The sequence below is a fragment of the Dermacentor silvarum genome, chromosome 3, assembly GCF_013339745.2.
Source record: "Dermacentor silvarum isolate Dsil-2018 chromosome 3, BIME_Dsil_1.4, whole genome shotgun sequence".
NCBI lineage: Eukaryota > Metazoa > Arthropoda > Arachnida > Ixodida > Ixodidae > Dermacentor > Dermacentor silvarum.
Window position 1 is genome coordinate 169,937,241 of NC_051156.1, and position 24,248 is coordinate 169,961,488.

General features: G+C 47.6%; 2 protein-coding genes and 1 pseudogene across 4 annotated transcripts in view; 1 reads left to right on the forward strand and 2 right to left on the reverse strand.

Moving 5' to 3' along the window:
• Nucleotides 1-2,134: 2,134 nt before the first annotated feature.
• On the reverse strand, nucleotides 2,135-5,249 carry LOC119446074 (glutathione S-transferase-like; annotated as a pseudogene).
• Nucleotides 5,250-13,093: 7,844 nt separating this feature from the next.
• LOC119446075 (uncharacterized) lies at nucleotides 13,094-21,106 on the reverse strand. Of its 2 annotated transcripts, none has more exons than XM_037710411.2 (2): nucleotides 20,517-21,106; nucleotides 13,094-14,664 (listed from the first exon to the last, which is right to left on the reverse strand). In XM_037710411.2, exons 1-2 carry the CDS (start codon nucleotides 20,754-20,756, stop codon nucleotides 14,356-14,358), a joined length of 549 nt encoding a protein of 182 aa, XP_037566339.1. In that variant the 5' UTR covers nucleotides 20,757-21,106; the 3' UTR covers nucleotides 13,094-14,355. The 2 variants fall into 2 exon arrangements, with proteins under 2 accessions (XP_037566339.1, XP_037566340.1); XM_037710412.2 differs by having other exon boundaries at nucleotides 20,522-20,717.
• A 250-nt stretch (nucleotides 21,107-21,356) lies between these two features.
• LOC119446076 (ubiquilin-1) overlaps nucleotides 21,357-24,248 on the forward strand; it is a 40,556-nt gene continuing 37,664 nt past the window's right edge. For both annotated transcript variants that reach the window (XM_037710413.2, XM_037710414.2), the window contains exon 1: nucleotides 21,357-21,502. In XM_037710413.2, coding sequence (XP_037566341.1) covers nucleotides 21,404-21,502 — 99 coding nt within the window. In that variant the 5' untranslated portion in view covers nucleotides 21,357-21,403. The remainder of the gene's footprint in view (nucleotides 21,503-24,248) is intronic.

A 24,248-nucleotide genomic window follows, 5' to 3' on the forward strand; every position in this document is an offset into this window, starting at 1 on the left:
CTACGCGCACAGTGCATGCAGTATACTATATGTCTCAGTATAATATAGTGTATAGTATAGTATGCATTGTGGTCTCCCTATGCGGTCCAACGTGGCCAGCTTAAAGAGCGGGCCGATGCGGCACACACCTGTCGTTTTTGTGCGCGAGTGAGCACGACAATGCGTGCCCCCGGAATGGTGCAAGGCTTTTCCGGTCTCGCGCGCCGCCGACGCCGCCTCTGCTCAACGATGCGCACGTGCCGAGACCTTCGCCGTTTCGGTTACACTATGTGGTTGTTTTCTTTTCTTTTTTTTTGCTTTTTTTTGCTTTCATCTCGCCGTTCTTTGGCTGTTGTTGTCGCTGCCTTCCTACGTTATTTTAGTTTTTTGCTCGTTTCACTCTTTCCTCCACGATCTCACGCGTATCATGCAATTGCGGCGGGGCGGTGGGGGTAGATATATATAAATATATAAGAAGAAACGGGCGTTTTCGTCGGCTTTTGGCGCGTGATATGCGGGCATTTATAAAGGTTGGCGCGCGTGGCCCTCTGGCCGGAGTAGCACACAAAAACACAATGCATCGTTTCTCGGAAAGGTCGACTACGCTGGGCGCTCCGCTATGGCGGTGATGGGCCTTATTTTAAGGCCCGGCGGGGTGGGTCTTTCGTGATGGGTCCCGACGTGTTGATTGTGGTTAGGTCAGGCCTTTGTATAGCCAGACCTGAACTCATCCGGAGATTGCTGTCAAGCTGCATGCGCTGGCCTGATGGCCGTCCCGTTATGAGCTGCACGCGGTATCGTATACAGCGAAGTGAGAAGGAACACCCTTCCTCGCTGTTTATCTGTGCTTCTGAAAACGGGTGTTGTATAGACCGTTTTTTCATGGGCGCCGCCATTGCGCAGGCAGTGGCGCCATCTATGGGCAGTTGGCATGCTGGCTTGGGCGAACGCCCGTGTTGTATGCTGTGGTATGCGCTCGGCGGCAGTTTCTGGTGCTTTTTTTCGCATTCGCGCGGTCTATTTAGCATGAAATGGCGTCTTCTACGTGGGGAATGGTCGTGTGAGGCGTAGTGAAGGAATTTAAGTCTGAAGTATAATTAAGCGGCTGGAGTTTATGCAGACGTTAGGGCGGACGGAGCACCCAGCGTGAGGTGTGCGCGTTTGTTTGAGCTTACAATCAGCCTCGAATATCAGTTAGGTATTTCTGAAAATTCGTTTCACGAATGTTACCTTACTGCAGCATTCTCAGCACAGTAATTCTAAGCTTTGGTTTAGCTGCAACGAGTACTTACAAAACATTTGACGATCCTGACAGCGTGGGTACCGTTCTGCTGGAGAATAAGTCGTGCTGTTTACTTTGACAAGCGTTCAAGTTGTTATCTGTAGATACATTGGGCGACTGCTTTGTTTGCTGGGCAAGGTTTGAGCTCACAAATAAAATAATTTGGTTAGTAATAGCCGCATACCGTACAGTGTAAATCACACTTTTCGAGTGGTCGAAGGACTAGCTGCAGACTGCGCGACCTTCCGAGGCAGTACTAAATGCTCTGTTATATATCTGTTTGTTCTATATAGCGCATGTTCCAAGTGGTCCAAGCACGCGGCACGACCACGCGAAGTCTTATTGCGTCGTTATCCCGTGTTCTGTTTTATTTTGCCGCAAAAGGAGGACATATATGAACTCTTTTTTTTTTTTAAGTCTCGTAAGTTCAGTCATCTACGACGCATTCACCCATCTTACGTAAATTGTGGCCTTACACATAGCTGTTGGATTCTCTTTATGCGACCCCCTTTGTATATTGTGCCTTACAGGGCAAAAAGGCAATGCCGATCGAAGCACGATTCAGCTTGTGTGTATCATGTTGGTTTGCCAACCATAGTGCTCGCTGTGTTCAGCAAAGCCTTCGGCCTCTTGCGGTAGGCTAACGTAGACATAGTGATTTGAAGTCTACTAGACTTAAAATGCGTGAGAACGCTGCCGGTGGCTGATGCAAATGTTTTACAAGTCTTCGTCGAGTGAAAACCGCTACATCCAACATAGTTGACAACACATACACACACAGCGGCTGATGATGCGCGTCACATTTTTGTACATCCAAGAGAAATTTCCAGATACAATAGCTACTGCTGCACCTAAAGGCTACACAGTGGTTGTTCGAGGACCTCGTAAGAACTGAAATCCCGTGAATTGCACTCAGAACTAGCTAAAACACCTCGAAATCGTCCGGCAGCGCGCGACCGGCAACACATTCAAGCCGCGCCGCGCCGGCTCGCACAAGCCAGAGAGGAGGAAAGGCTCGTCGCGCGCCCTTTCCTCCTCGCCCGATGAAAAGGTCTATACGTACCCGTACTGTGTAAATAAAGTACTGAGTGAGGATCCAGGAGTGGTAGGATTGAAACGCGGACGCTGGGGTAGAACTTCATTTCAATATAGTGCGGACGAGGGTATTGCTTGCAAGTGCATGTAAACGGGACACTGCGCAGTCAGCACACTGTCCTTGTGACACCCCTACTCGGCAAACTAGCTTTAGTGGATGCGGATGTGGCGGACTTTTCGAATACTGCTGCCCGCTTCGTACTGCAAGTTCAGTCATCCGTCGAGAACCACACTTTTGCAGCTCTCACAACTTGACGCAGAATTAAAAAGCTGTATATAAGCGCTACAGATAATCCGTCGTCAGCCTACACACACCATCTTGAAAAGTCGTGAACTGCGAAGTGATGCGGCTGCTGCGCATTAATCACAATTGGCCTTCATCACTGCTGCGACCTCCCAATACTTGGCGGCATGACAAACCGGCCTGAAATAGGCACTGGGGACACGCTCTGATAGATCCCGCGCGACAGTTCACGCAATCGTTCGTGTATTGTCAGTACGCCAGAACCAAGGTGGCGTTCCACGAAAGCGTCAGTTGAAAAACAAACAGAAAAAGTAATGGTAAACGGTCAATACTAGGACGTGAAGTCACGAAGTCACTCCTTGAAGTGACCCCACTTGACCATGGGTCCTAGGATGGGCCACTTGCTGTAGTTCTCGGAGGCGAAGTACTCCTTGATGTTCGGAAGCTCCTCGAATCTCGTCAGGTACTGTTGCAGCACCGGATAGCCGGCAAACGCGTCCGCGTTGAACTCGTGGTTCCAGTCGAGGGCCTCGTAGAGCAGAAAGTCCACGTAGGTGAGTCTGTCGCCCAGGGCCCACGTGCAGTCCCTCATGTGGTCGGCCCACGGCTTGAGCACGTTCACCAGGTTCTCCTCGTACTTCTTCCGGGCCTCATCGAAAGTCGGGTTGAAAGCAGTCATAGCCAATCCCCAAGCCAAGTCCCTGGCTTGTTGCTCGAGGAAAGTCGAGCTGCAGGGTTTCCTCCTCGTTCCTACACGAAGCACCAAATATATTTAGCCCAGATTTCAAAGGCAACATTATTTGTGATTGGTTCTTTATACTGCCTAATCTAACTACCTAATTCGTTCGTTCGTTAGTAGTTAACCCTCCACGATTACTCTTGGTATGCTGGTTGCTGAATCACGAACTTCGCGGTTCTTTAGTGACCGCGGCAGCTTGCAATCAATTTATGTAGTCCTTTTATTTATTTATTTATTTTATTTTATTTATTTATTTATTTATTTATTTATTTGATTTATTTTATTTATTATTTATTTTATTTATTTTTGTTTATTTTATTTATTTACTTTATTTGTTTATACTAGAGTACCAGCCCAGTACTCGCTTACAGCATTCTCATCAGAAAGGCTGCAAGCAGGAGCTGGTACACGGGAATGACAAGACGTTACAAAACGTACCAGCTCTTCACACTGTTATGGATTGGCACACAGTATTGTGGCGGCAGTAACATGACAACCACACAAAACGAAGAACTTCGGCAGAACCCATCTCTCGACGACTGTCGACGGTAATGCGTTTAACAATGAATCAATATACAGCGACACAACGTGTTGCCACCGTCGAAATGAGGTATGTATGAGGCGTGTACTGTAGCGGGATTCCTCTTTCGCGCTTCCCTAAGAACACTCGACGCCATCTAGCGTCGCCACCGCGAATCCTGCGCGTGGCCTCCGAAATGCACGGCGCGCCGGTGCCTGCGAACGCTGAGAATTGTCCCCTCGCTTGCCGCACGATACATCAGTGAGCCCAGTTGGCGAGTGGTTCACTGATGAGCGGCACGTACTCAACGCATTTGTGGCGCAGCCCGCTAAAGCGTCGGGTTGCTGTCCCTGATGAACCCTTGTGACGTGGGTTCGGTTCCGTTCAGCATCTGATAAACTGAAGGGATCTCTTTCGTCATTATAGAGATGCACATTCTCAGTGGCAAAATTTTTGTGGTGCTTAAAATTCTCAGCCCTACATAATCGTTTAAGTTTACCGTGAATACAGCTCGCCTCAGTCACCTAATTGTTCATTTTAAATTGTTCAGCTTCAGTTGCCTTTATTCAAGGAAGACGTCCTTTTATATTATGTCGCTTGAATTATACGTGAAAGTGCAGTATGTCTTCGTTTATTGGAGTAAAAGTTTAAATCAGCAATTTTTTAAGTCCTGAAATAGCGGCTGTGTGAAACTTTTACGTATATTTTAGCATTTTTTACTGCTCCTTTACGTTATGTACAACAGTCTCAGGGTGTGAAATGCCGGCACATTTTTTTATGCATGTCTTGGTATGTTTCCCCTGAAGAAATCGATTATCGATGAAGCGTACGATCGAATAACTGATTGAGTAAATTGTGATGCGGGCGACGCTGCCAAGAGTTATGTCACCACAAAGCGTGATACGAAAGTGACTTTCCGTCCTTTGTTCTCTCGGGAACAGTAAGACATACCAGTCGAATCATCCGAGTATACGAGAGAACAAGGACATCCTCATCAAGCTCTCACGCGTGTTCACCTGGCGCCTAGGTCGTGCTTCCTGGCCAGGTAGCGCATGATGGCCAAGCTCTGGGTGATCCTGACGTCGCCGTCGATGTAGTAGGGCAGGTTTGGAAACTGCAGTCCCAGCGAGAACTTCTCGCCGTGCCAGTGCGAGCGGTCGAAGTCCGGCGGCGGGCCGAATCGATACAGCTTGTCCTCGAAGGCGACGCCCTTGTAGACGAGCAGGTTACGAATGTACTGGCCCAGGCCGCGCACGTTCCAGTACCCCACGACCGGACGGCGAGGCATACCGCGGGGCTCGAACGCGCGGCTGTGCTTGAACCTTGGTGTTTAGTTCCTCGACCTTCGTCGGAAAAACAAAAAAAGAAAAGACAAGCAAAGGAAAGGTGTCCGGCAGTATACTACAACGTCGAAAGCAAAACCTGTATTCTTCCGTCTGCAGAGTCCTTCAACAACACCAAGTGAAAGATACAGCATCAGTAAGAGTTCTTCGATAACTCTTATTCTCATATTTAGAACAAGAACAACATCCCCCCCCCCCCCAAAAAAAAAAAATGCCTTGGCGCTTTTTGGCCACACATGGTCCTTGCGCCTATAAGATCCCATAATAAAAACCATCATCACAATAATAAAAAAGATGAACCCGTTCAATATATGGTTCAAAGTTTATAACTATATACAAGCTATCACGTCACTTGTTGGTAGGTGACTATGTAACCCCCCCCCCCCCCCTCCCCTATCGAATCATATACTTCAGGAACAAACTCTGTTTTGCATCCTGCAAGTTTGTTAGGCGCTTATGACTCTCTTCACAAAATGGGACACGGTATGTACTGCGCGAAACTTCTGAAGTGGAGTTTCGTAGTTCTTATTGTAGAATAACCTTTGTTCAGGTAGACAGACCGATGTTCTTATTTTTAAAGCTGTTCCTGGCGCATTCACGTCTGTCTTTTTATGTAATTAAGGCTCTATGCAATGAGCGGAGTCTGTCACTGCGGTCGAAACTTTGATATTACGGTTTGCTGCAGCAAATAGCGCGCACACGAGCTGAGACAAAAGCTGAGCCCGAGAGTAGGGCATCAAATCCTGTCCGCGGCGGCCGCATTTATAGATGGAAGCGAAGTGAAAAAACACTCGTGCACTTAGATTTAGTGCACTTTTAATAACACCAGGTAGCCAGAATTAATCCGGAGTCACTACGGCGTGCTTCAAATTCAAATCGTGGTCTTGAAACGGAAGGCCTCAGAATTAAATTAAAACATTAAAAACCCCAGAATTTCAAATACCAACAAGCCCATTCTGCCACCCTTTGGTATCACGTACGTTTCAGAATGCTCGTGCAGTGCGACCTGTTCGCTGAAACCGATTGACGTATCTTTCAGGCATGCGTATACGATTTTTTATTACGTGACGTCATCTAGGCAAACCGTCAATCCGTACATTCAAAGCAGTACAACAGTGACGCTTTGGGTTATTCATCTCTTTTGTCAAACGGGAACCTCAGTAACAAACATCGTCCTTCTAGAAAACGTCATGTCTCACCATGCACAGGACTCGCAAGAAGACTCTCTTTGCCAGTCACCACGACGCGGAAAAAAATAATGCTACGAAACAAACAGTATTTGTAGGCCCCTAAAACGCAATGACGCATGAGTGACGGGGGTAAAAAACACGTTTATTGAAGAGGAGGTTACGATTACCCCGTTTCCCGAAGTCACGTGGCGGAACGGGGTATCGGAATCAGGTGAAGTTGCCGTTAGTATACACTCGGTTGATAGCCACAACAAAGTACAGAACTGTAGTTGAAAATGATTTTATGGATGGGTGTTAGACACGCACGCCACGCACGCACGCACACGCACACACACGCACAGATAGGGAGCAGCGCATTCACCAAGCAATTGTTTTAATCATACTAGAGTTGGCAGCACCAGAGCACAGATTTGTCCGCCGAGCTCTAATTTAAATATATTACGTTGCTGTTACGGTTGACATTTTAACGCACTGCAATATGCACCTCCAACAAGCAATTCAGCAACACAACGTGCTGAATGCTACGCTTCTCGCGTTTGAACTGCTAAGATGAAGCTAACACGCCAAGTGGCGATGACAACTTATAGAGATGCATAATACAGAAAAGCGCATGTAGCGTAGGCCGGCGAACTGCACGTCTGCATGGTTTGACAGGTGTTCAGCACCGCGTTGCGAAGGCTGACGTTCCAGCCTGGCCCCCGTTTCCTTTAGTCGGTAACGCTGGCTACGCTGCGCTGCAGACATGCAATGCGGCAGTGCCAACTTCTAAAGGCAAGGAACGTGGGTGCGTTACACGCACACGTGCGAATTCGAAATTTTCGAACAGTTAATCTCACATACTCCTGTTCTTTCCCGCTCTCGAGTTGGATATCTACCACAGCGTTGCGTTCTCGAGTCTAAAATCTTTATTACAATTTTAATTAAATATTTTTTTCGAATAGTCCTCAATTGACCCGCACAGGGACTGGGATTAACAGAAAAGCGGATTTTGAACAAAATTGACGCTACCTTTCAGCTCAATCGCGGATCTGCCGATCATAAATATAAGGCAGTGAGCGTTATCGTACAAGACTAGCGGAGAGGTTGCCATTGTACTTGCAAACAATTATTATATTACTCGGAAATTATTCAAAGGAATTCAACTCTTATTCCATTCAGTGCCTTCGTTATCCGATTATGATTAGATTCAACGCCATGGTTCTCCTATTAGAATTCTGGTCTGTTTCAAAAACCACCGTTCACACAACCCTGCAAAAAAAGGGCCTTCGGCAAGGGCACCGTTCCAACGAAGCGCGCAAGACAAAAGTCATAAGCTAGCGATGGTAAATTAGGTGTGTCAGAGAGAGAAAGAGATAAATGGAGCGGGAAAAGCGGAAAGGTTAACTGGAAGCGATTCTAGTTTGCAACCCTGCACTGGGGGAGGGGTAAGAGGAAATGAAAGACGGAAAGAATAGTGGAGAGAAAAAGCAAACTTGGTGAATGATAAGCAAAAGAACTCGAACGAAAGAATGTGCACTTCTGCTGGCAATGTTTTGAAGACACGAGCCGTTATTCGTACAATAAACTCTAAGCAGAACGACTAGGCGATCTGTAACACAGCTTTTTCTTTTTTCCTTTCCCACTTCACCCTTAGGCTTCTCACGACTAGAAAAGAAGACTGCCTACGAAGGACTGCGCATCAAAACTGGATGCATGTGCAACTTCGATCGTTCATATCCTCCCTCACGCAATCTCAAGAACTTACCGTAAGCCTAGATGCACTACTCTAAGCCAGGACGACGCGAAGTCGGAACACCAGTGCAACAATCACGCACTCCAGTTGACCGGCAAGTCTTTCCATCCGAGTCGGTCGCGGTACCGCCGAACCCCGAGAACAGTTTTTCACCACTCGGCGCTCAAACGCCGACGCCACCCCGCTCTCTCCTTTCTTTCGCCCAACTTCTTTCCACTGCCGTAGGAAAAAAAAAAAAAAAAAAATTCCTCACCTTCCTTCTGTTGCTCCTCTTAACAGCGACACCCGCTTTCCATAATCACAAGAGCCGCCGCCGGCGGTGCTCGCGAGGAAAACAGCAGCAGCAGAAGTCGTCTATTCGCGTCATCGACCTTGGCCCTTCTAGAGCTCGTATTTTTTCTTTTCTCGCTGGATGAGTCGGCCGTTCTTGCTTTTCGTTTTTCTCACCGATGTTGGCGCGCACGCGCGGCTTTATTTAAAGACACCCCACGCCGTCTAGGGAAAGAGAGGGTGGAGAGCAACGCTAGGACACGAGAAGGCCGCGGAAGGCGGAACTGTATAACACGAAGCTCATGGGCGTTGAGTAACCAGCCACTAAAGGTTTGTTTTTGTTGCGTCAGAGTTGCGGCGCCGTTGTAACGCTGGCCGTACGTTCACTTCTTCGAGCGTTTTAGTTTGAAGCCCCTTGCGTCAGGAATTATGACCGACTGTCAATAAATGTGTCAAAGTCGCATAATTTCGTGCCAAATTGCTGTAGATTAAATTGCAAGAAAACCAAGGTGGTAGGATGGTTCTTTTTTACTTTTCTGTAGCCAGTGCTCGTAATTATGGAGTAACAATATCTTCATTTAGTGTACAGTGAGTCAGGTTGCATTTTTTTTTTTTTTTTTTTTTTTTAGCAGCGGAGCTGTTTATGTCGAGCGTAATCTGTCTGTCGTAAACAGAAAATGTGGGCCGATCCGGGCTGGTAGTGCAGAAAGGGTCCAAGCGCAATGGCACATACCCCTGTGAACTAGCGAAGCTGAACCTGGCTAAATCTAGCTAAGCATGGTTGGGACTACTTAAGCTTAGTCAATCGTCGGTAGCCAATCGACAGCCAATCAATAGTTAGTCGATAATCAACAAATAATCAATAAATTTCGGGAAATGCTGGGGATGACTTGGTAGTGCTTAGCCTAGCCCAAGTACGTGGCCAATACCTTGCGATAGCCAATCGATAGCTAATCGATAATCGACAAATAATCAATAAATTCCGGGAAATGCTGGGGATGACTTGGTAGTGCTTAGCCTAGCCCAAGTATGTGGCCAATACCTTGCGATAGCCAATCAATAGCTAGTCCATAATCGATGAATAATAAATAAATTCCGGAAATAGCTGGGGGTGATTTGGTTGTGCTTAGCCTAGCCCAAAAGCCAGGATTAGCGAGGTGCCCATCAGCTCCACTGTCTCTTTAGCATTGTGCCTCCAGTGCAAGCTACACTATTTTTTATTTTATAATTTTTTTTTGTGTAACAAGAATTTAATCCCTTGCTCAACTCTGTTGCTGCTTGGGATGCCCACGTCACACACGTTTGCCACCCTCTTTCTCGTGTTGTCGATTCAGTGTCACTTCTAATTCGGGATGACACCAGTTTCGAATATTAATTCCCGAACTTTGCGGAAAAATGCATTGGCGTTCCAGTTAGTTTAACAAAACGTCGCTTTCAGCATTGAAGCACAAACTTAACTTAACGCCTTGTTATTTTCATCTTTGAGCTACTGTTTTCTTGTTTGGAGCAACGGCACTGCGTCGAATACTCGAAAACGTCTCGCATGGCTAAACATTATTGCTAGTTTATATATATATATATATATATATATATATATATATATATATATATATATAACTGCGACAATATTGATGATGAGGAGTAATATTGCTAGTGTTTTTCGTTTATTAACTACGACAATATTGATGAGCGATTCAGCGTATTGCCTATAACCGAACTTTTTGATCGAAGACAGAGTGTTTCTAAAAAAATAGCACAGTGACCAAAAATGTCCTTTCTTTTTGTTTTTTTCTCGAATCTTTTTACGCTTCGACACAGAAGCACACCGTATTCGAGCAGAACCACCGACGCCTTCCTCGTGCCTCCAGAAAGAACTAATTAGGGTTTCGCAACTTTAAAATTGCGAAACCCAGTGTGCGTGCCGCACTGTAATTGGAGCAAAGGCCTTTGTCAGGCTACTAAGCATCTTGCTTTTGTTCCTGTTTCTGTACCTGTATAGAAAGAAACAAATAAATCAGAAAAAAAATACCATGTGGCCTATGTAACTTGTGCCAAAATGTAAAAAAAAATGAGAGTGCCGCGTAGCTGGACAGAACTAAGGTAATGTTGTTTGCCATCGCTTGGAGCAAGTCAAACTACATTTTCTTGTATTCCGCCAAATGAGATAATTAGTTGTTGTAAATTATTCAACTTCTCAAATATTATATTCAGAGCAAAATTGTCAATGAGGAACTTGTAGACCAGCCTGCAAAAATTCCCGATCCAACTTTCTGTTGCTCAACACGTTCTGCATAATGTCCAAGCCTGGAAGAAAGCCGGCGAAACACGAATAAGTAGCGTGAGACTAGTCAAACGGCACTTTCTGAAAATTTAGAAAGACAAAATAGTAATGAATAGCGCCACCATAACTTTTGAAGCCACGTGTACGAAATACACTAACCATCGTTCCCCTTGAAGCCGAAACATCGGAGCGTCAGAGTTCCCCCTAGTAATTTTTGTAGGAAAGTCTTTTTTATGCCGAGGACGTCCTCAATGATATGTTTCCATGATGTCAAATGTGCACGTCATTATCGACACTGGCGTAGTCGTTTATGTGCACAGAAACACCAGTTGCTTGTAGTGACGACTTCCGGCCTCTCGCCGAACCGAGTATGGAGGCACTGTGTGACGGCTGCGTTAGTTAGATTTAGGGACCCTTTAACAAATTTGTTCGGCCCCAGAAGTGTGTACTTTGTAACTGTATACCTTATTTATGTTAAACAAACTTTCAACTTTTAAACCGAATGGACGGTCTTTTGTTAAGTAGACTTTCTTTCTTCCGCGAGAAGCGAATCATACCTGCTCGCAGTATACGGCATATCCGAAAATTCGGATTAACCGGGTACGTCTTAAGAGGAAGCTTTAGCTCGGGTGATATCTAAATGCATGTAAAAGGATAATTCGTTTTTCTCGACAACCACTGCACCAAATTTGACGAGGTGTTGCATTTAAAAGAAAAAAAAACTTAAAATCTAGTGACTGTTGGTTTCGAATTTTTGATTTAGGTCATCAATGTTTTATTAAAAATTGGCAAAAAATCACAACTTTTCAGAAAACGAGACCATCAAGTTTACAGCTCTGTAACTCAGCAATGAAAAATGATATCACAATTCTGTGAATTGCATCTAATACTACATCTAAAACGGACAAAATTGATACATTACACATGAATCTAAAAAAATAGTAATATGGAAATACAGCTTTTGCAGAACCCCTGTACACAAGGTAACGAATTTACGTAAGATATAAATTAAGATATCTAATTTGTCCGCTTTGAATGATCTAATGGATGCCGTTTACAGAACCACGATATCTGCTCTTTATGGAGAGCTACTAATTTGTAAACTTTGTGCAATTTTTTTTCGAACTTTCGAATTCTTGAAAATTCATTTAACAAAATTCAGGCCCTAAATCGAAATTCTGCTTCCAACAGTCACTAGAATTTAACTTGCTCTCTCAAATGCAACAAGTTTTATTAAAATGGGTCTAGATGTTATCTCAGAAAAGCGTTTCTGCGTTTTACGTGTATTTGAATAGGCCGCGTCGGAGTTGGGCCCAAGCTAAAGCTTCCTCTTAACGGGCGTATTCTGTACGCTGTGCTTTTTCCCACTCACAATGCGGACATTCGAGTGGTACGAGAACTCTCGAAATTAACTTTATTCTGCATCTGCCAGTGGCTCGGATGGCGGTCCTGAAATCTAGATGTACGACCTCGCCAAGGGCCCAATAATGGCCCAATGTGACCACACTGACAACGGTTGGCTGTCGAGACGGACAAGAGCAGCAGCCAAGCTCTGTAGATCTTGCATGTATTGAGGGGATAACCACATATAGTACATGGTCTATCGATTCAGGCACTGCAGTCCCGCAGTGCTTGTCAAATAGACTGCTGCTAATCACTCATATTCACAGGCGTACTTGTTTATACATTTTTCCGTTGTGGTCGTTTTCCACCGTCTAACAAATATGTTACGTTATCGCTCAGCGCCAGGGGCGCCTAATAAATAAATTCTGGAGTTTTACGTGCCAAAACCACGATCAGATTGTGAGGCACGCCACATTCTGGACTACAGAATCATTGTGACCACTTGGGGATTCTTTACCGCGCCCCCAGTGCACGCTACATAGGCGTTTTTGAATTGTTTGTTTTCGTGGCTCACTTATGCCACTGTCTGGTTCTTCACCCTTACAACGTGACAATATAAAGCGCCTGCGTGTTCTACACCATAACTGAAAAAAAAAAAATATTGTTCCACTTGAGCGCCTGCTTAATGCGTTAGCAATGGCGCCTCTCTTATCATTCGACCATTGTTTAGCCGACCTCAGCAGGAAACTTCTCCCATGAGTTCGTGTGAATTTCCTCCTTGTTCTTACCATCCGTCTATCCGCTGCCAGTGCCCATAATCCTCTCCCATCAATCCACTCCGCCTGCTCCAATCTTTGGAGCTTACTCCAACGTGACCCCTGACGTCCCTACTCACCTTTCTTGCCTGCCTGCTGCTCAAGACGCGCGTCGTCACCGCTTCGAACGCGTCGAGAGAATAGTGCAGTATGCCCACGCATTAAATAACTGTTCCAGTCCCCCCTCCTCTCCCTCTTGCGTCCGCTTACCTTCCCCCTAACCAGACGTGCCCTGACAGAGATATGAAAAAGACGGAGGTGAACACCACAAAAGAATATATTTATTCCATTGTCAAAGAAACACAACGTGACAAACAGGCGCAGGTGACCGTCCGGGTGTTCGCGTATCGACACGGCGAGCCAAAACACATTAGGTAGCCTCGATGCAAAGCCTGGCTTTAGCTGCTGCTATGCCGAGACACTCTATGTATGTACACACGCGAAGGCGCGAACAGGAGGAGGCAAAAAAAAAAAAAAAAAGCACACGTTTCGAGAACTAACTTGCGGCCGGCGGCGGCCAATTGCTTCCCAGAAGCCAGCAGGAAGTAATAACTTCACAAAACAAGTACTACCGCACTCGCACCAGAACAAACCGACGTCTACGCACTCAAGTCCGTATGGTTCGCGTACTGCATTCTCGAAACTTTTGTTCTACCACTAAACACCTGGCATTATGAGCGAGACACTTCCCAAATAGCAGGAGATTCTTTCCGCTCCCGCCAAACGATGTCAATGTGCGTGAAAAAAAAAATGTCTATAAGAAAAAAAATAAAAAAAAGCTCATTGAGAGCATGTGAAGGAAGCCCCCTTTCGAGAAGCTAAGAAATAAACAGAAAAAAAAAAAAGAAAACTTGGCGCACGGCAGATGTAGATGCAAACTTCGTCGCTCGAACAGCGGAGACGTAATGGCATGCGCTGGAAGACCACAGCGTCGCAAGGAGTCGCCAAAAACATCGACTCCGGCTGCCAGATACGACCTCACGCGTATGCGTCACTCTACCACATAGGCTTACGCTATGCAAAATCTTTCTAATGATCGAGACGATAGAAAAATAAAGAAAAAATTACATATGATGGAAGAAAGGTCGTTCGCTGACACTCCGAGAGGCGTGTAAGTTTGTTCAGTGCGTTTTTCCTGGTTGATATTCGCGAGCTTCGCACGATCTGCACGGCTCTGTCGTTTTCCTTTCCTCGTATAAACAAAACGCGGTCGTGGCGAAAGAAACCGACTGCATTAATGTGGCGGGTGACTACAACAGCAAAAGTACAGCTGAAAACTCTGCTATTTTGAGCGTTTGTTAATTACACGGGTAAGTTTAAAACGCTCGGCTATCGTGGTCTGTCGGAGCACGGCAGGACGCAGGGAACAATGAGAACGGAACGACAATGTGGTGCACGAAAAGAGGGGGACAAAGAAAATGACTGAAGGAGGGATTATTTAGTGACGCATGCAGCCATCTTGAAAGCGAAGTGGAGCGGCTTCAGAGGTGGCGGATGGTCTCCTTTTGCCTTATGCTGCCATTACTCCATGACGATGTCGCCGCTGACGTCAGGGAAAGGGGTCTTCCAGTAGTTGAAGGCGTTGAACGCCGGGTCGTCCTCATCCGAGGCCGGCGGGCTGGACAGCTCCATGGCGGCGTCGGCGGGCAGCGGGGGACCGGACAGCACCGCGGACAGGTCCAGCTTGTCGCGGCCGCCCGGTTCGATCATGGGCGACGTCTGCGCGTCCATCGGCGAGGTGGCCGGCGACGTCTGCGCCAGCGCGGCCGTCACGGCGGGTCCACCGCCAGCGCTGCCGCCATTCTTGTGCTGCTGCTTGTGCTTGGCATCCTGCCGGGATATAGGTAAACGAGAAAGGACGCAAAGAGTAAACGCCGAGACACTTTATTTGTTATCTTTCCAAATGGTAACCATAACATTCAAGAGGTATTAAAAACGAACAAAAATAAACACAGGAAGACACCTATATAAAGTGGTGATTGTTAGATAGTTCACTATCAACCAAGAGTTTATCACGATAGTAAAACCGTGGTCTTCCTGTTCTTTCGGCATGTTGCTTAATTAACAACTATAGCATAACTTCGCACTCTCGTATTGAAGAGGCGTTCGATCGCGATCTCGTTCAGTAAGGTGCTCCAAGTCTGCATGCAATGCTGGTTCATGTCAGATGAAACCTCGAGTGTTATAGTGAGAAACTCTATGCGTCGAGGTATACGTGGATCACGGACGCCACCGCGCAGCAGGTATGTTTGCCACGTGTCTTCGGCGGACGCGTTCGATGTACAGACGACAGCAGGGCACGGAAACGAAAATACAGAAAACGCTTTCCGCCGGCACTTCGAAGATAGGATTGGTGAAAGCAGCCAAACACTGCATTCTTCTTTGAAAATTCCGAGGACACCTAAGCACTTCTTATGATTTGTGAATGCGAAAGCATTAATGACCAATTGGACGCCGCTGGGCGGTCAGTCCTTCCGAGTTATGAGCTTCCTCGCGGGCAAGCGAGCGCGTTGAGACGCTTGGCGCGTTTTGATTAGACCTAACCGAAGCGTAGTTGGAACGCAGGCGAAAGCTTGCGCGGACAAGGAACGCGTGGATACCACAGGCACGGCCGCTGGATGAAAAAAAAAAAAGGTGCGTTCCTGACGCATTTGCTATGCCGATGCCAGACAACAGACCCCGGCGTGTGGCGCCGCGGCGGATCACACCGTTTTCGATGCACGCGGCAGGCCGCACCTTTTTTAGGGGCGAAGCTCCTTAGGGTGTGGGTCTGTCCCTCCTCTGTAGTAGTATAGTAGTCGTCGTCGTAGTACTAGGTAGCCACGCCTACTTTTATGAAAAAAAAAAAAATCCGAAAGTTGTGTCCGTAGCGCGGAATCGATCCAGGGACCCCTCGCTTCCGAACGTGCGGCGCTAACCACTTCGCCACGAAGCGCACATGGACACACGCACCACGATGACAATAAATACCCAAAATAAACGAAAGACTGCGCTTTTCTAACGCGTTTGTGCTAGCGCGTTACGGCCCGTGTAAGACGCTGTGGCCTCTCCGCCTTACCCCCGTATTCATAAACGCTCCTCGACTTGAACTTGACTTGCCACTGCCTTGGGCAGCGCGTTCGAAACGCGTTGAAGGCGGTGGCAAGTCAAGTTCAAGTCGAGGAGCGTTTATGAATACGGGGGTTATTTATACTCTCTCAGCAGTCATGTGATGGCGTCGGCAAACGCGGTGCACGTTCCGGCATGTGTAAACGGCTGCGTAAGACGCTGTGGCCTCTCCCCCCAGACGCTGTGGCCTCTCCCCCTTACTAGAGAGTACTGCACGTTTCTAACGCGTTTGTGCTAGCGTCCCCTTAAGCGGGAGATGGTGCAATTATAATGAATGGCGCTGTTATAAAATAGGAATGACGTCACATATGGCGCGTGTCATTGGTGGAAGTCAATCGTTCGATTTCGTGCGGCGAGACTGGGCGAATTACACGGAAGATTCACGGTTTACCGATGATTCCCTCCGGAGCTTCGCCCACTCATCATCATTCACTCCGTGGATATGCGGTGTTTTTTTTTTTTTTTATTGCGATGGACACTCCAAAGCAGATTTCTGCCGTCGGTGTCGCCGTGAGGTTCCGTATGACGTCAACGGCGATGAAATCTTCGCCGCGCTCGGGACGCTGTATGTGCGAACGAAATGGCGCGAGGGACGCGCGCTCTCACGGGGAGCAAACGCGCGTTCTGCGCCGTGCTCCCTGAAGGGCTGCAGAATTAAGCGTCTCTTTCCTCCTTTCCATATATAGAGAGCAAACGCGACTTTTTCCGTCGCGCGAAAGGATGTGGGTGGACGGCAGGAAGCGAGGGAGGCGAGGCGACGTTTAGCTGCGGCACCAAATACGTATTTATATAAAAGCGCCGTGCGCGTACGATGCGAACGCGGGCAAAACGCCGACGGCGTCGACTACAGTTCTGCGCGTTGCTGGTGCTGCTGCATGTCCAAGTTTATACAGCTGATAAAACTACTATCCTTACTCCGTATAGCTCTCTACTAATTTGCTATCGCAATTGGTGCTTCGCCTTTCGGGTGAAACTGCGACAAGTTTTTTTATCCAGCGGCCGTGCCACAGCCTTCCGACAGCGAGAGCTAGGGTGACGTTGGCGTCTCGGCGATGTCTTCTCCCCCCACGCAACACCTGGCGCGCTATGGGAGCAGCAGGTGTACCATTTCACCCGCTCTGCTCAACACCACCTAGACATAGTGGTGTCGTTCTGCTCCGTTGAGGCGCGCTCGTGACGTCGCAGTCAGTGGCAATTTACCGGTCGTTTCGCTGCTACAAACGACAGACACCTACGTTTTCGCTCAGTGGGCCATTTGACGCTTCCGCATCAGGATTAAAATTGTGGGATTCACCGCCTCAAAGCTGCCTATACATAGAGACCACCTGGGGTTCATATACGTGCACCCACGACACAGTACATGATCCTTTATTAGTACTGCGCTAGCAGTTCTACGAAGGCGCGTTCGCACTGTCGCGCCACTCCCTCCCTCCACGCATGGAGGGCTCTCCAGAGACGCGCAGTGCGTTTGGCTGCAACGACGAAGCCAAAGTCGACGAACCGTCACGTGCGTATACTGCGGTGCATACCAGAGTTACTGGGAAATATTTTTCGAGTGACTCTATAGTGAAAACCCGTGTCTGAGCCACGGTGTGAGCGGAGCGGACGGTAGCCGCCAGGCCAATAAATTCACCTATAGTACTTCCTCTTGGCGCTGACTAAAGCCGTCCGTCTCATCTCGTGCACCATGGACGTGCGACGCCTACAACGCTACAGGCGACGCTGTTCATCACGCCAGCGTTCTGACAAGCCTCGATATCGCTTTCAATGATTCACACTCGGGAGAAACTGCCAAACATTAATGTTTATTATTGACGCGAAAGCGTCAAATAGCTCAAGGCGAAAAAAAAAACCGGCGTCTGTAGCAGCGAAGTGGCACCTAAATTCCCGAATTGGATGCGAAGCCACGTCACGAGCGTGCCTCGACGGAATTCCCATTGATTGGCTGCTACGCCTCGACGTAGAAGAGCGGGCCAAAGGGACCACCTGCTTGTTCAGTAGCGCCAACACCACCTAGAACGTGTTGGTTGCGCGGCAGGAAAGTGCAACCGCGCGGCGCCACTTCATCCTCGAAAGCCTGTGCCATCCGCGCGTTCCTTGTCCACGCAAGCTCTCGCCTGCGTTCTAACTGCACCTCGGTCACCGAGGATGGTGGTGGTGAAAAACATTTATTGAACTAGTTCCAGAGATTTCGCGGAAGATTATTCTTGCTCAGTGACCTCGGTAAGGCCAAATGAAAACGCGCCAAGCGTCTCAACGCACTCGCTTGCCCGCGTGGAGTTTATACACTCTTAGGACCCCTTGTACAATACATCGCATATTGCCTTCCTAGATTTTTTTTATAAATTCACTCGCAAGTGATTACGTCAAATGTTCATTCTGGGTATAAAGTTCTATGCACGTGTAACTGTAACGAAGTGGTTTACTCATATTCTTGTCATCCGCTATCGAGGAATTTGACACTTAACTGATCTAGTGTCGTCCCAGACGGCCGAAAGCAAGCTTGATGTGTCTTTCGAAATCACCGAGATTGCGTGAAAATACCGGACGCGCCAGCAACATGGCAATGTACAACACGTAGTCCCGTATTCATCTCGGCGTTTAAGCAATGAAATGCCGCTTTTACCATAGCAAACATGGAGATGTTCACGTACACGGAGACGCAGTCTTTTAGCAATCTAACCGTGGTATTTGTATTTCGAGAATTGGTTTTCGAGTTTACAAGAGTAGAAACAAAAACCACTTTGAAAAGCGATTATATCACACATTTGTGTTCGGGTCTCACGAGGATAACTCGAAGGACCACTGCAGCGGCGTTCAAATGGACATCAAATGCTTGGGCATTAGAAGTGCATTAGGCAACTCATATGAAGCGCTTAGGTGCCTTCGAATCCTTTATTATAATTCATACCACTCCTAACTGAATGCGACCCGTCAATTGAACGAGCGACCTTGTGCCGAGCAATGGAACGTCATAGCTACTGAGACGATGTAGCGGTTCTGCGTTCTTCATAAATATGCAAGCTGACACACCTCACTGTGGAAGCAGAGCGCAAAGTAGACGGAGCCGGATAAATGCACAGCGCGTGCGCGTGGCCCTGCGTGCCGACTAGCACACAGGATGTGCGGTAACCAACCTAGTCAGCACGCGTATTGTGTTCCTCCTACGGCATAGAGTTTCTAAATAAAAAAACATATAGTAATATGAAACTCTATGTCCTACGGCACTGCGTTACGTCTGTTTTGCGCTCGGACTCGGCCACCTGGCCTACCTTCGACAACCGACGGTCCCCTATCCTTACCTGTGCGTTCTCCGTGAGTTTGTAATAGCGTGCAACCGGGTGACAACGCCAATCAAGACTGGCGAAGCGCCCTTTCAGAATTCAATATTTCATACGGTGGGTAGAGGTCGATTATTGCTGATGGAAAATGAAGGGGCAAGGTATCAATTTCGCGCCAAAACATTACTCAGAAGCTTTTTTTTATTATTATTTTTTAAATGTCTGAGTTTAAATGACTCCGCCACTCCCTGCCTACCAAAAACAAAAGACAATGATAAGGCGACAGGTTTCAGTCATCAAAGAATGCAGGCACACATCATTAATAGGCCACAAGAACACACCTCCAAGGGCTCGAAGAGAGAGGGAGATACAACACACTGAAAGATACCGAATGCGAGTTTGTTAATCGTGAGAGAGTCCCTCAGAAGCAAAGCCCGGCAACTCGAGCTTAGGAGAGAGACGGGAGGCAAATTTCTGGCACGCACACAGTTCAGAAACGCTAATGATAGCCTTTAAAAAATAATTAAAAAACACACACACTCACGACGTCCGCTTTGCCGGTTAGTTAAGTTGGAAAATTGGAGCAAATAGCTACTGAGTTCCTCCTTTTAGATTACGATTAAAAAGTAATTCCAGCTAGATCGATCGACAACACGCGCTAAAAATGAATCGCCGCCCTTCAACAGCTAGAGGGAGCAGCGGTTACGCAACGGGACATCATGTCAGCTCCGCAGACTCATTTCGCGTTACTCTACAAGTAAATCACATAACGGTCTTGACAACAGCTGAAAACGACAGCTCCAAGACCGCTCTTTAGCCATCTGAACGTCACATCGAGATGTTTCCACTCATAAATGGCTAGGAGACAGTCACAAACGCGCTTAGTCACAGCTCTCGCTTCGGCCGCTTACATATCGACCGGTCTCCGTCGCTTACGACGCATAACATCCGATGCGCCTCCGCAGAGGAGCTTATTTTGTCCGCATCGCGCCTCTCTTGTCAACCCCTATTATACTTTCCTTGGAGCCCGCGCGAATTTGTGCGAGTTACCATTTCGTTTTCCCTCTTTCAATTCTGCAAACGCAATGCCTGAAAGAATAATCACTCATCAGATAGATCAACCCATACACTGCCGCGAGGCAACAACAAGCTGCGCGCAGTCAGATTGGCGATAGGAGGGGAACATAGACAACAAACGTAACTTCCTCTTGTACGTGGCTCGTACGGACAAAACAAAACAGCAGCAGTGTTCTGGAATATGCTGCGATAGCCGTGCAAGGAGGTGAAGCCTACCTTACCGAAGGTCGGTTCTTTCGGTGTCTCCTGGATTTCCCAGAGGAAGGCATGGCTGTCGTCGACACCGCCCTCGAACCGCGGTCTCTTTACTGGCGGCGAACCCGGCGTTCGATCGAGCCCGCAGTCAAGCGAGCGCTTGCGCCGCGAAAGCGGCGCTGTCGTCGCCGCCGTGTGCAGACGACGCAGTCCTTTGAACCTCCGCTGGGCGGCAAAACATGGACTCCTCGGCCGCTTCATCGGCGTCGCCACACCACCGATAGTCTCTCTACCTCATTAAATAAGATAGCTAAATAGCAACGGGGCTCTCACCTACGAAGAGTGCCTCGGCTGTCGACGCGTGCGACTGCACGGGACATGTCGAGAGACGAATTGTCCGCACGAGCATGGAACGCACGGAACCGAGAGTGGCACGGGAAACAAAGCGATCGCGGCGCGTGCTGGCTGCTTAAGAACACTTGGTGACACTTACATGCCTCTTAAAAGGCCGTACGGTACGTCAAGGTGTCACTTTCAGTAAGTGACAGCGCAGGTAAAACGAACGCAAGACAAATTAATCGCACTGTAACCACAGAATAAGATTGTAGCACACACACCATAGGCATAACCAGTGGCACAGCACACACGTCGATCTTGCCAAGCGCCGGTGCGATGCCAGCGCCGTCTCGTGTTCAGACAGCGACATAACTCTGCGTCAGAACAATAAATGTCAAGTAAGATAGCCAAAAACAAGCAAATAATAATTTATTTAATTTTAACTCTAAAAAATTTATACGTGTAAGTAACGAGGTGCGTTGCCTTTTGTAGCTGAGAGTTCTTTCGCAGCGCCACAGTCCGCGAACGACCTGAAACCGGAAGCTGAACACATTGGAGGCACGAGTGTCATCATGGCTGACGAGGAGTCGCCGAAGCAGATCAGCTTGGTGGTGAAAACAGCGAAGGAGAAAAAAGTAGTGAAGGTTGATGAGTCGGCTTCAGTCAAAGAGGTATGTTGAACGCCCAGCTCCACGCAGTCGCAGTGTTTGAACTCTTACGAGTGCCGCTAAACACGGAGCAGCTAGTCTACGTCACCTATAGACTGTGCGTTACTGATAGGCCTAGGTTTTCGAACAGAGCTGCAAGGAAATAGTTGTTTGAACGTAAAGCTCGGTTCAACAACTCCGCAGTAGCTCTACGCCGAGGCCGCGAATGTTTGTGCCGTCGCGTTTCCGTGAGGAGCGCTTTTTTGGAGGCGCTAGATAGAGCGTTCCCGGGGGTTGCGCGACTACGAGAAAATCGGAGGGGGGGGGGGGGGCTTCACCCCCTCCACCGCTCTTAGCGGAAAACCGCTCGGCACTGATTCTGACAGTTGTTGGACGTAGAGACGCGATATGTCCCGCTCGGTGCTGGCAGGCTCCGAGCCGCGGGGTTCAGTCGCCGTTCGACTGGTCCCAGGCTCTGGTGCCATCGCGCAGCCAGGATCCGATTGTAATCGCCAGTTTCCTGCTCGGCGTTTCTGGAATCTCACCGAAGGACGCTGCGGCTAAGCGGGCGAGGGAGTTGTGGTGGGGACATGCTTACGTCTGAAGGAAGCGGCAAGAGGAAAAAATGTGTGGCGATTGCTAAGTGCCGTCCTTTTCTCTACTTTCTCACGGGTCGCCGAAATTGTGTTGTTCCATTTCCGACTCCGCGCGCAGCGCGCGAGCGCTGTCGGTAACAACGTTGATTGCCTTGAAATACGTAACTCGATTAACCGTTTTTCAATTTGTTCTCCATTCTCTTGTTTCTGCTATGCTCGTGAAACAGTGTAAACTGATTTTTTTTTTTTTTTTTTTTTTTACTGCTGTTTATTGGAACGTCAGAAAGTGGAAAGTGAACATCCGCTTGTGGTACACGAGTGAACTTGTGTTCCGGTGAAGGTACTGAGCTTTCGATCGGACACGTCGCGTTATGTCGGCACACATTTTTTTTTTTCTTTCGCATAGTCAGACAGCAGCTATTGTTATTCTGAATTGTATTGACCCTTTTCGCGGAGCAGTTTGTTTTAGAGAAACGAGATGGCGCTCACGGCGGCGCGCCATACCTCTCCTCAGCGACCGCGCACGAATACGAAACCATTCCCGCTTCTACCTTGCTTCAGTGCGATCAGCTGTCGGAAATGCAACTGAGTTTTCGCTAACACACTGTGCTCCAATCATGCTAGATTGAATCGTGTGGATTGAAGACGTGTGTAGTAGTTGGCTGCAAAAATAGCGGCTGGCATGCGAAGGAATAGAATGAATCTGTGTGGCCAAGTTCACGGACCGCTGCAGCTTGCGGGTTCGAACGTGTTACCGGCACTTCGCGATGTACGGCTTTCCTTGAGGATACAGAAATTTGCTTATCCGCCAGCCTTGTATCGCTAACCTTCAAGGAAAGGGCTTCATCCCCAGAACGTCGACAAGAGTGAGTACCACTCGTTAAACAATGACAACGGGTGTAGCGCCGCTTCCTGTCATAGTAAGTTTCGCGCACGTTATCTATACACATCTGTCCCAAATGGCATTAAAACTTACGCCAACTCTATCGCCGACGTATCAGTAATAAGTGAATGGGCGCACACTTCAATATATGCGAACTGTATACGCACAATAAATGACGGACTACACCTATGGCGCACGAATGGTCGAAGCTGAATGTTTTGTGACGGTCCACAAGAGTAAGCAAGTTACTATTTGCTACAAGGTATTACAATGTACAAAACAGCTATGTTTCAAGCCTTGTGCGCAGCAAGAACAAATCTATCGGAACTGAGCACACTCGCGAGCGATTAGGCAGAAAGTAATCATATAGTGGCCGCACCGAGGAACTTCACTGAGCCAGAAACTGACAAGCCACTGCTTCAAAATATTTGTCGAATAAAGAACAAAGAGCAAAACACACTAATCCTGACTGAATTCATAATCGGAAAGCTCGAAATACATATTTAGCCCCGCTTTTAGAAGAAGCACTGCTTGCGCCGTTTGGACATAGCTTAATCAGCTCCGAAAGCGCTTTTGGATCTTCTCTGAAGCTGTGATCAAAGCTTCGTGTCGTCCACCTAGTCACCGTCTACGATATCTCCGAAAACAGATGTTTTCTAAGCCGCGCCGGCGTCATACACTTCCATTGTCAACAAGGAGGCAACGGAGGCAGTTGAGGCAAGCAATGGACGCGTCACCACGTGATCAAATATGGCAGCGCCCACGGGATCGCCGCGAAAAGGGTCAATACACAACCGAATGGTTTACTTGTCAGCAGTGTCGTCGCAGTAATTATGTCTGTATTTGCACTGATGCAGACCTTTCCACAAATTGTGCATGTCACTGCACAATGTGTGAAGTCGGTTGTATTTTGTTCTTATCTATCTCGTACCGCTATTTTGGCACCCGCCGCTATTTCCGTCATGCGGTCACAGTGTAAAGTGCCCTTTATTACGAGCAGTCCTCACATTGCCGGCCATAGTGTGTCCTGTGATGATAGCACTCGAGGGGTTCTCCTTCCATTACTTTCCCTCGCCTGTTCCAGTTTATTTTGAGCTTTGAGACATTGCTGCGAAGTGTTACATCTCATAACTAGAAATGATTGTGTAGTGCTTATACAAAATGGTTCTTTCTTTAAAGCTTGTTTTATCTCGGAGCTATTTACTCTGTTGTGTACTACATTAAAGGAATGAATGCCAAGCCACACATGGTTAAAAAAAAAAAATGTTTTTTTTTTTAGCAATGTTTTATA

Excerpts from the sequence above, each read along its gene's own strand:
- LOC119446075 (XM_037710411.2), bottom strand. The coding sequence starts at position 20,756 with ATGAAGCGGCCGAGGAGTCCATGTTTTGCCGCCCAGCGGAGGTTCAAA. Across the intron at positions 14,665-20,516 it reads AAGAACCGACCTTCGGTAAG|GATGCCAAGCACAAGCAGCA; the intron begins GTAGGCTTCACC and ends ATATCCCGGCAG.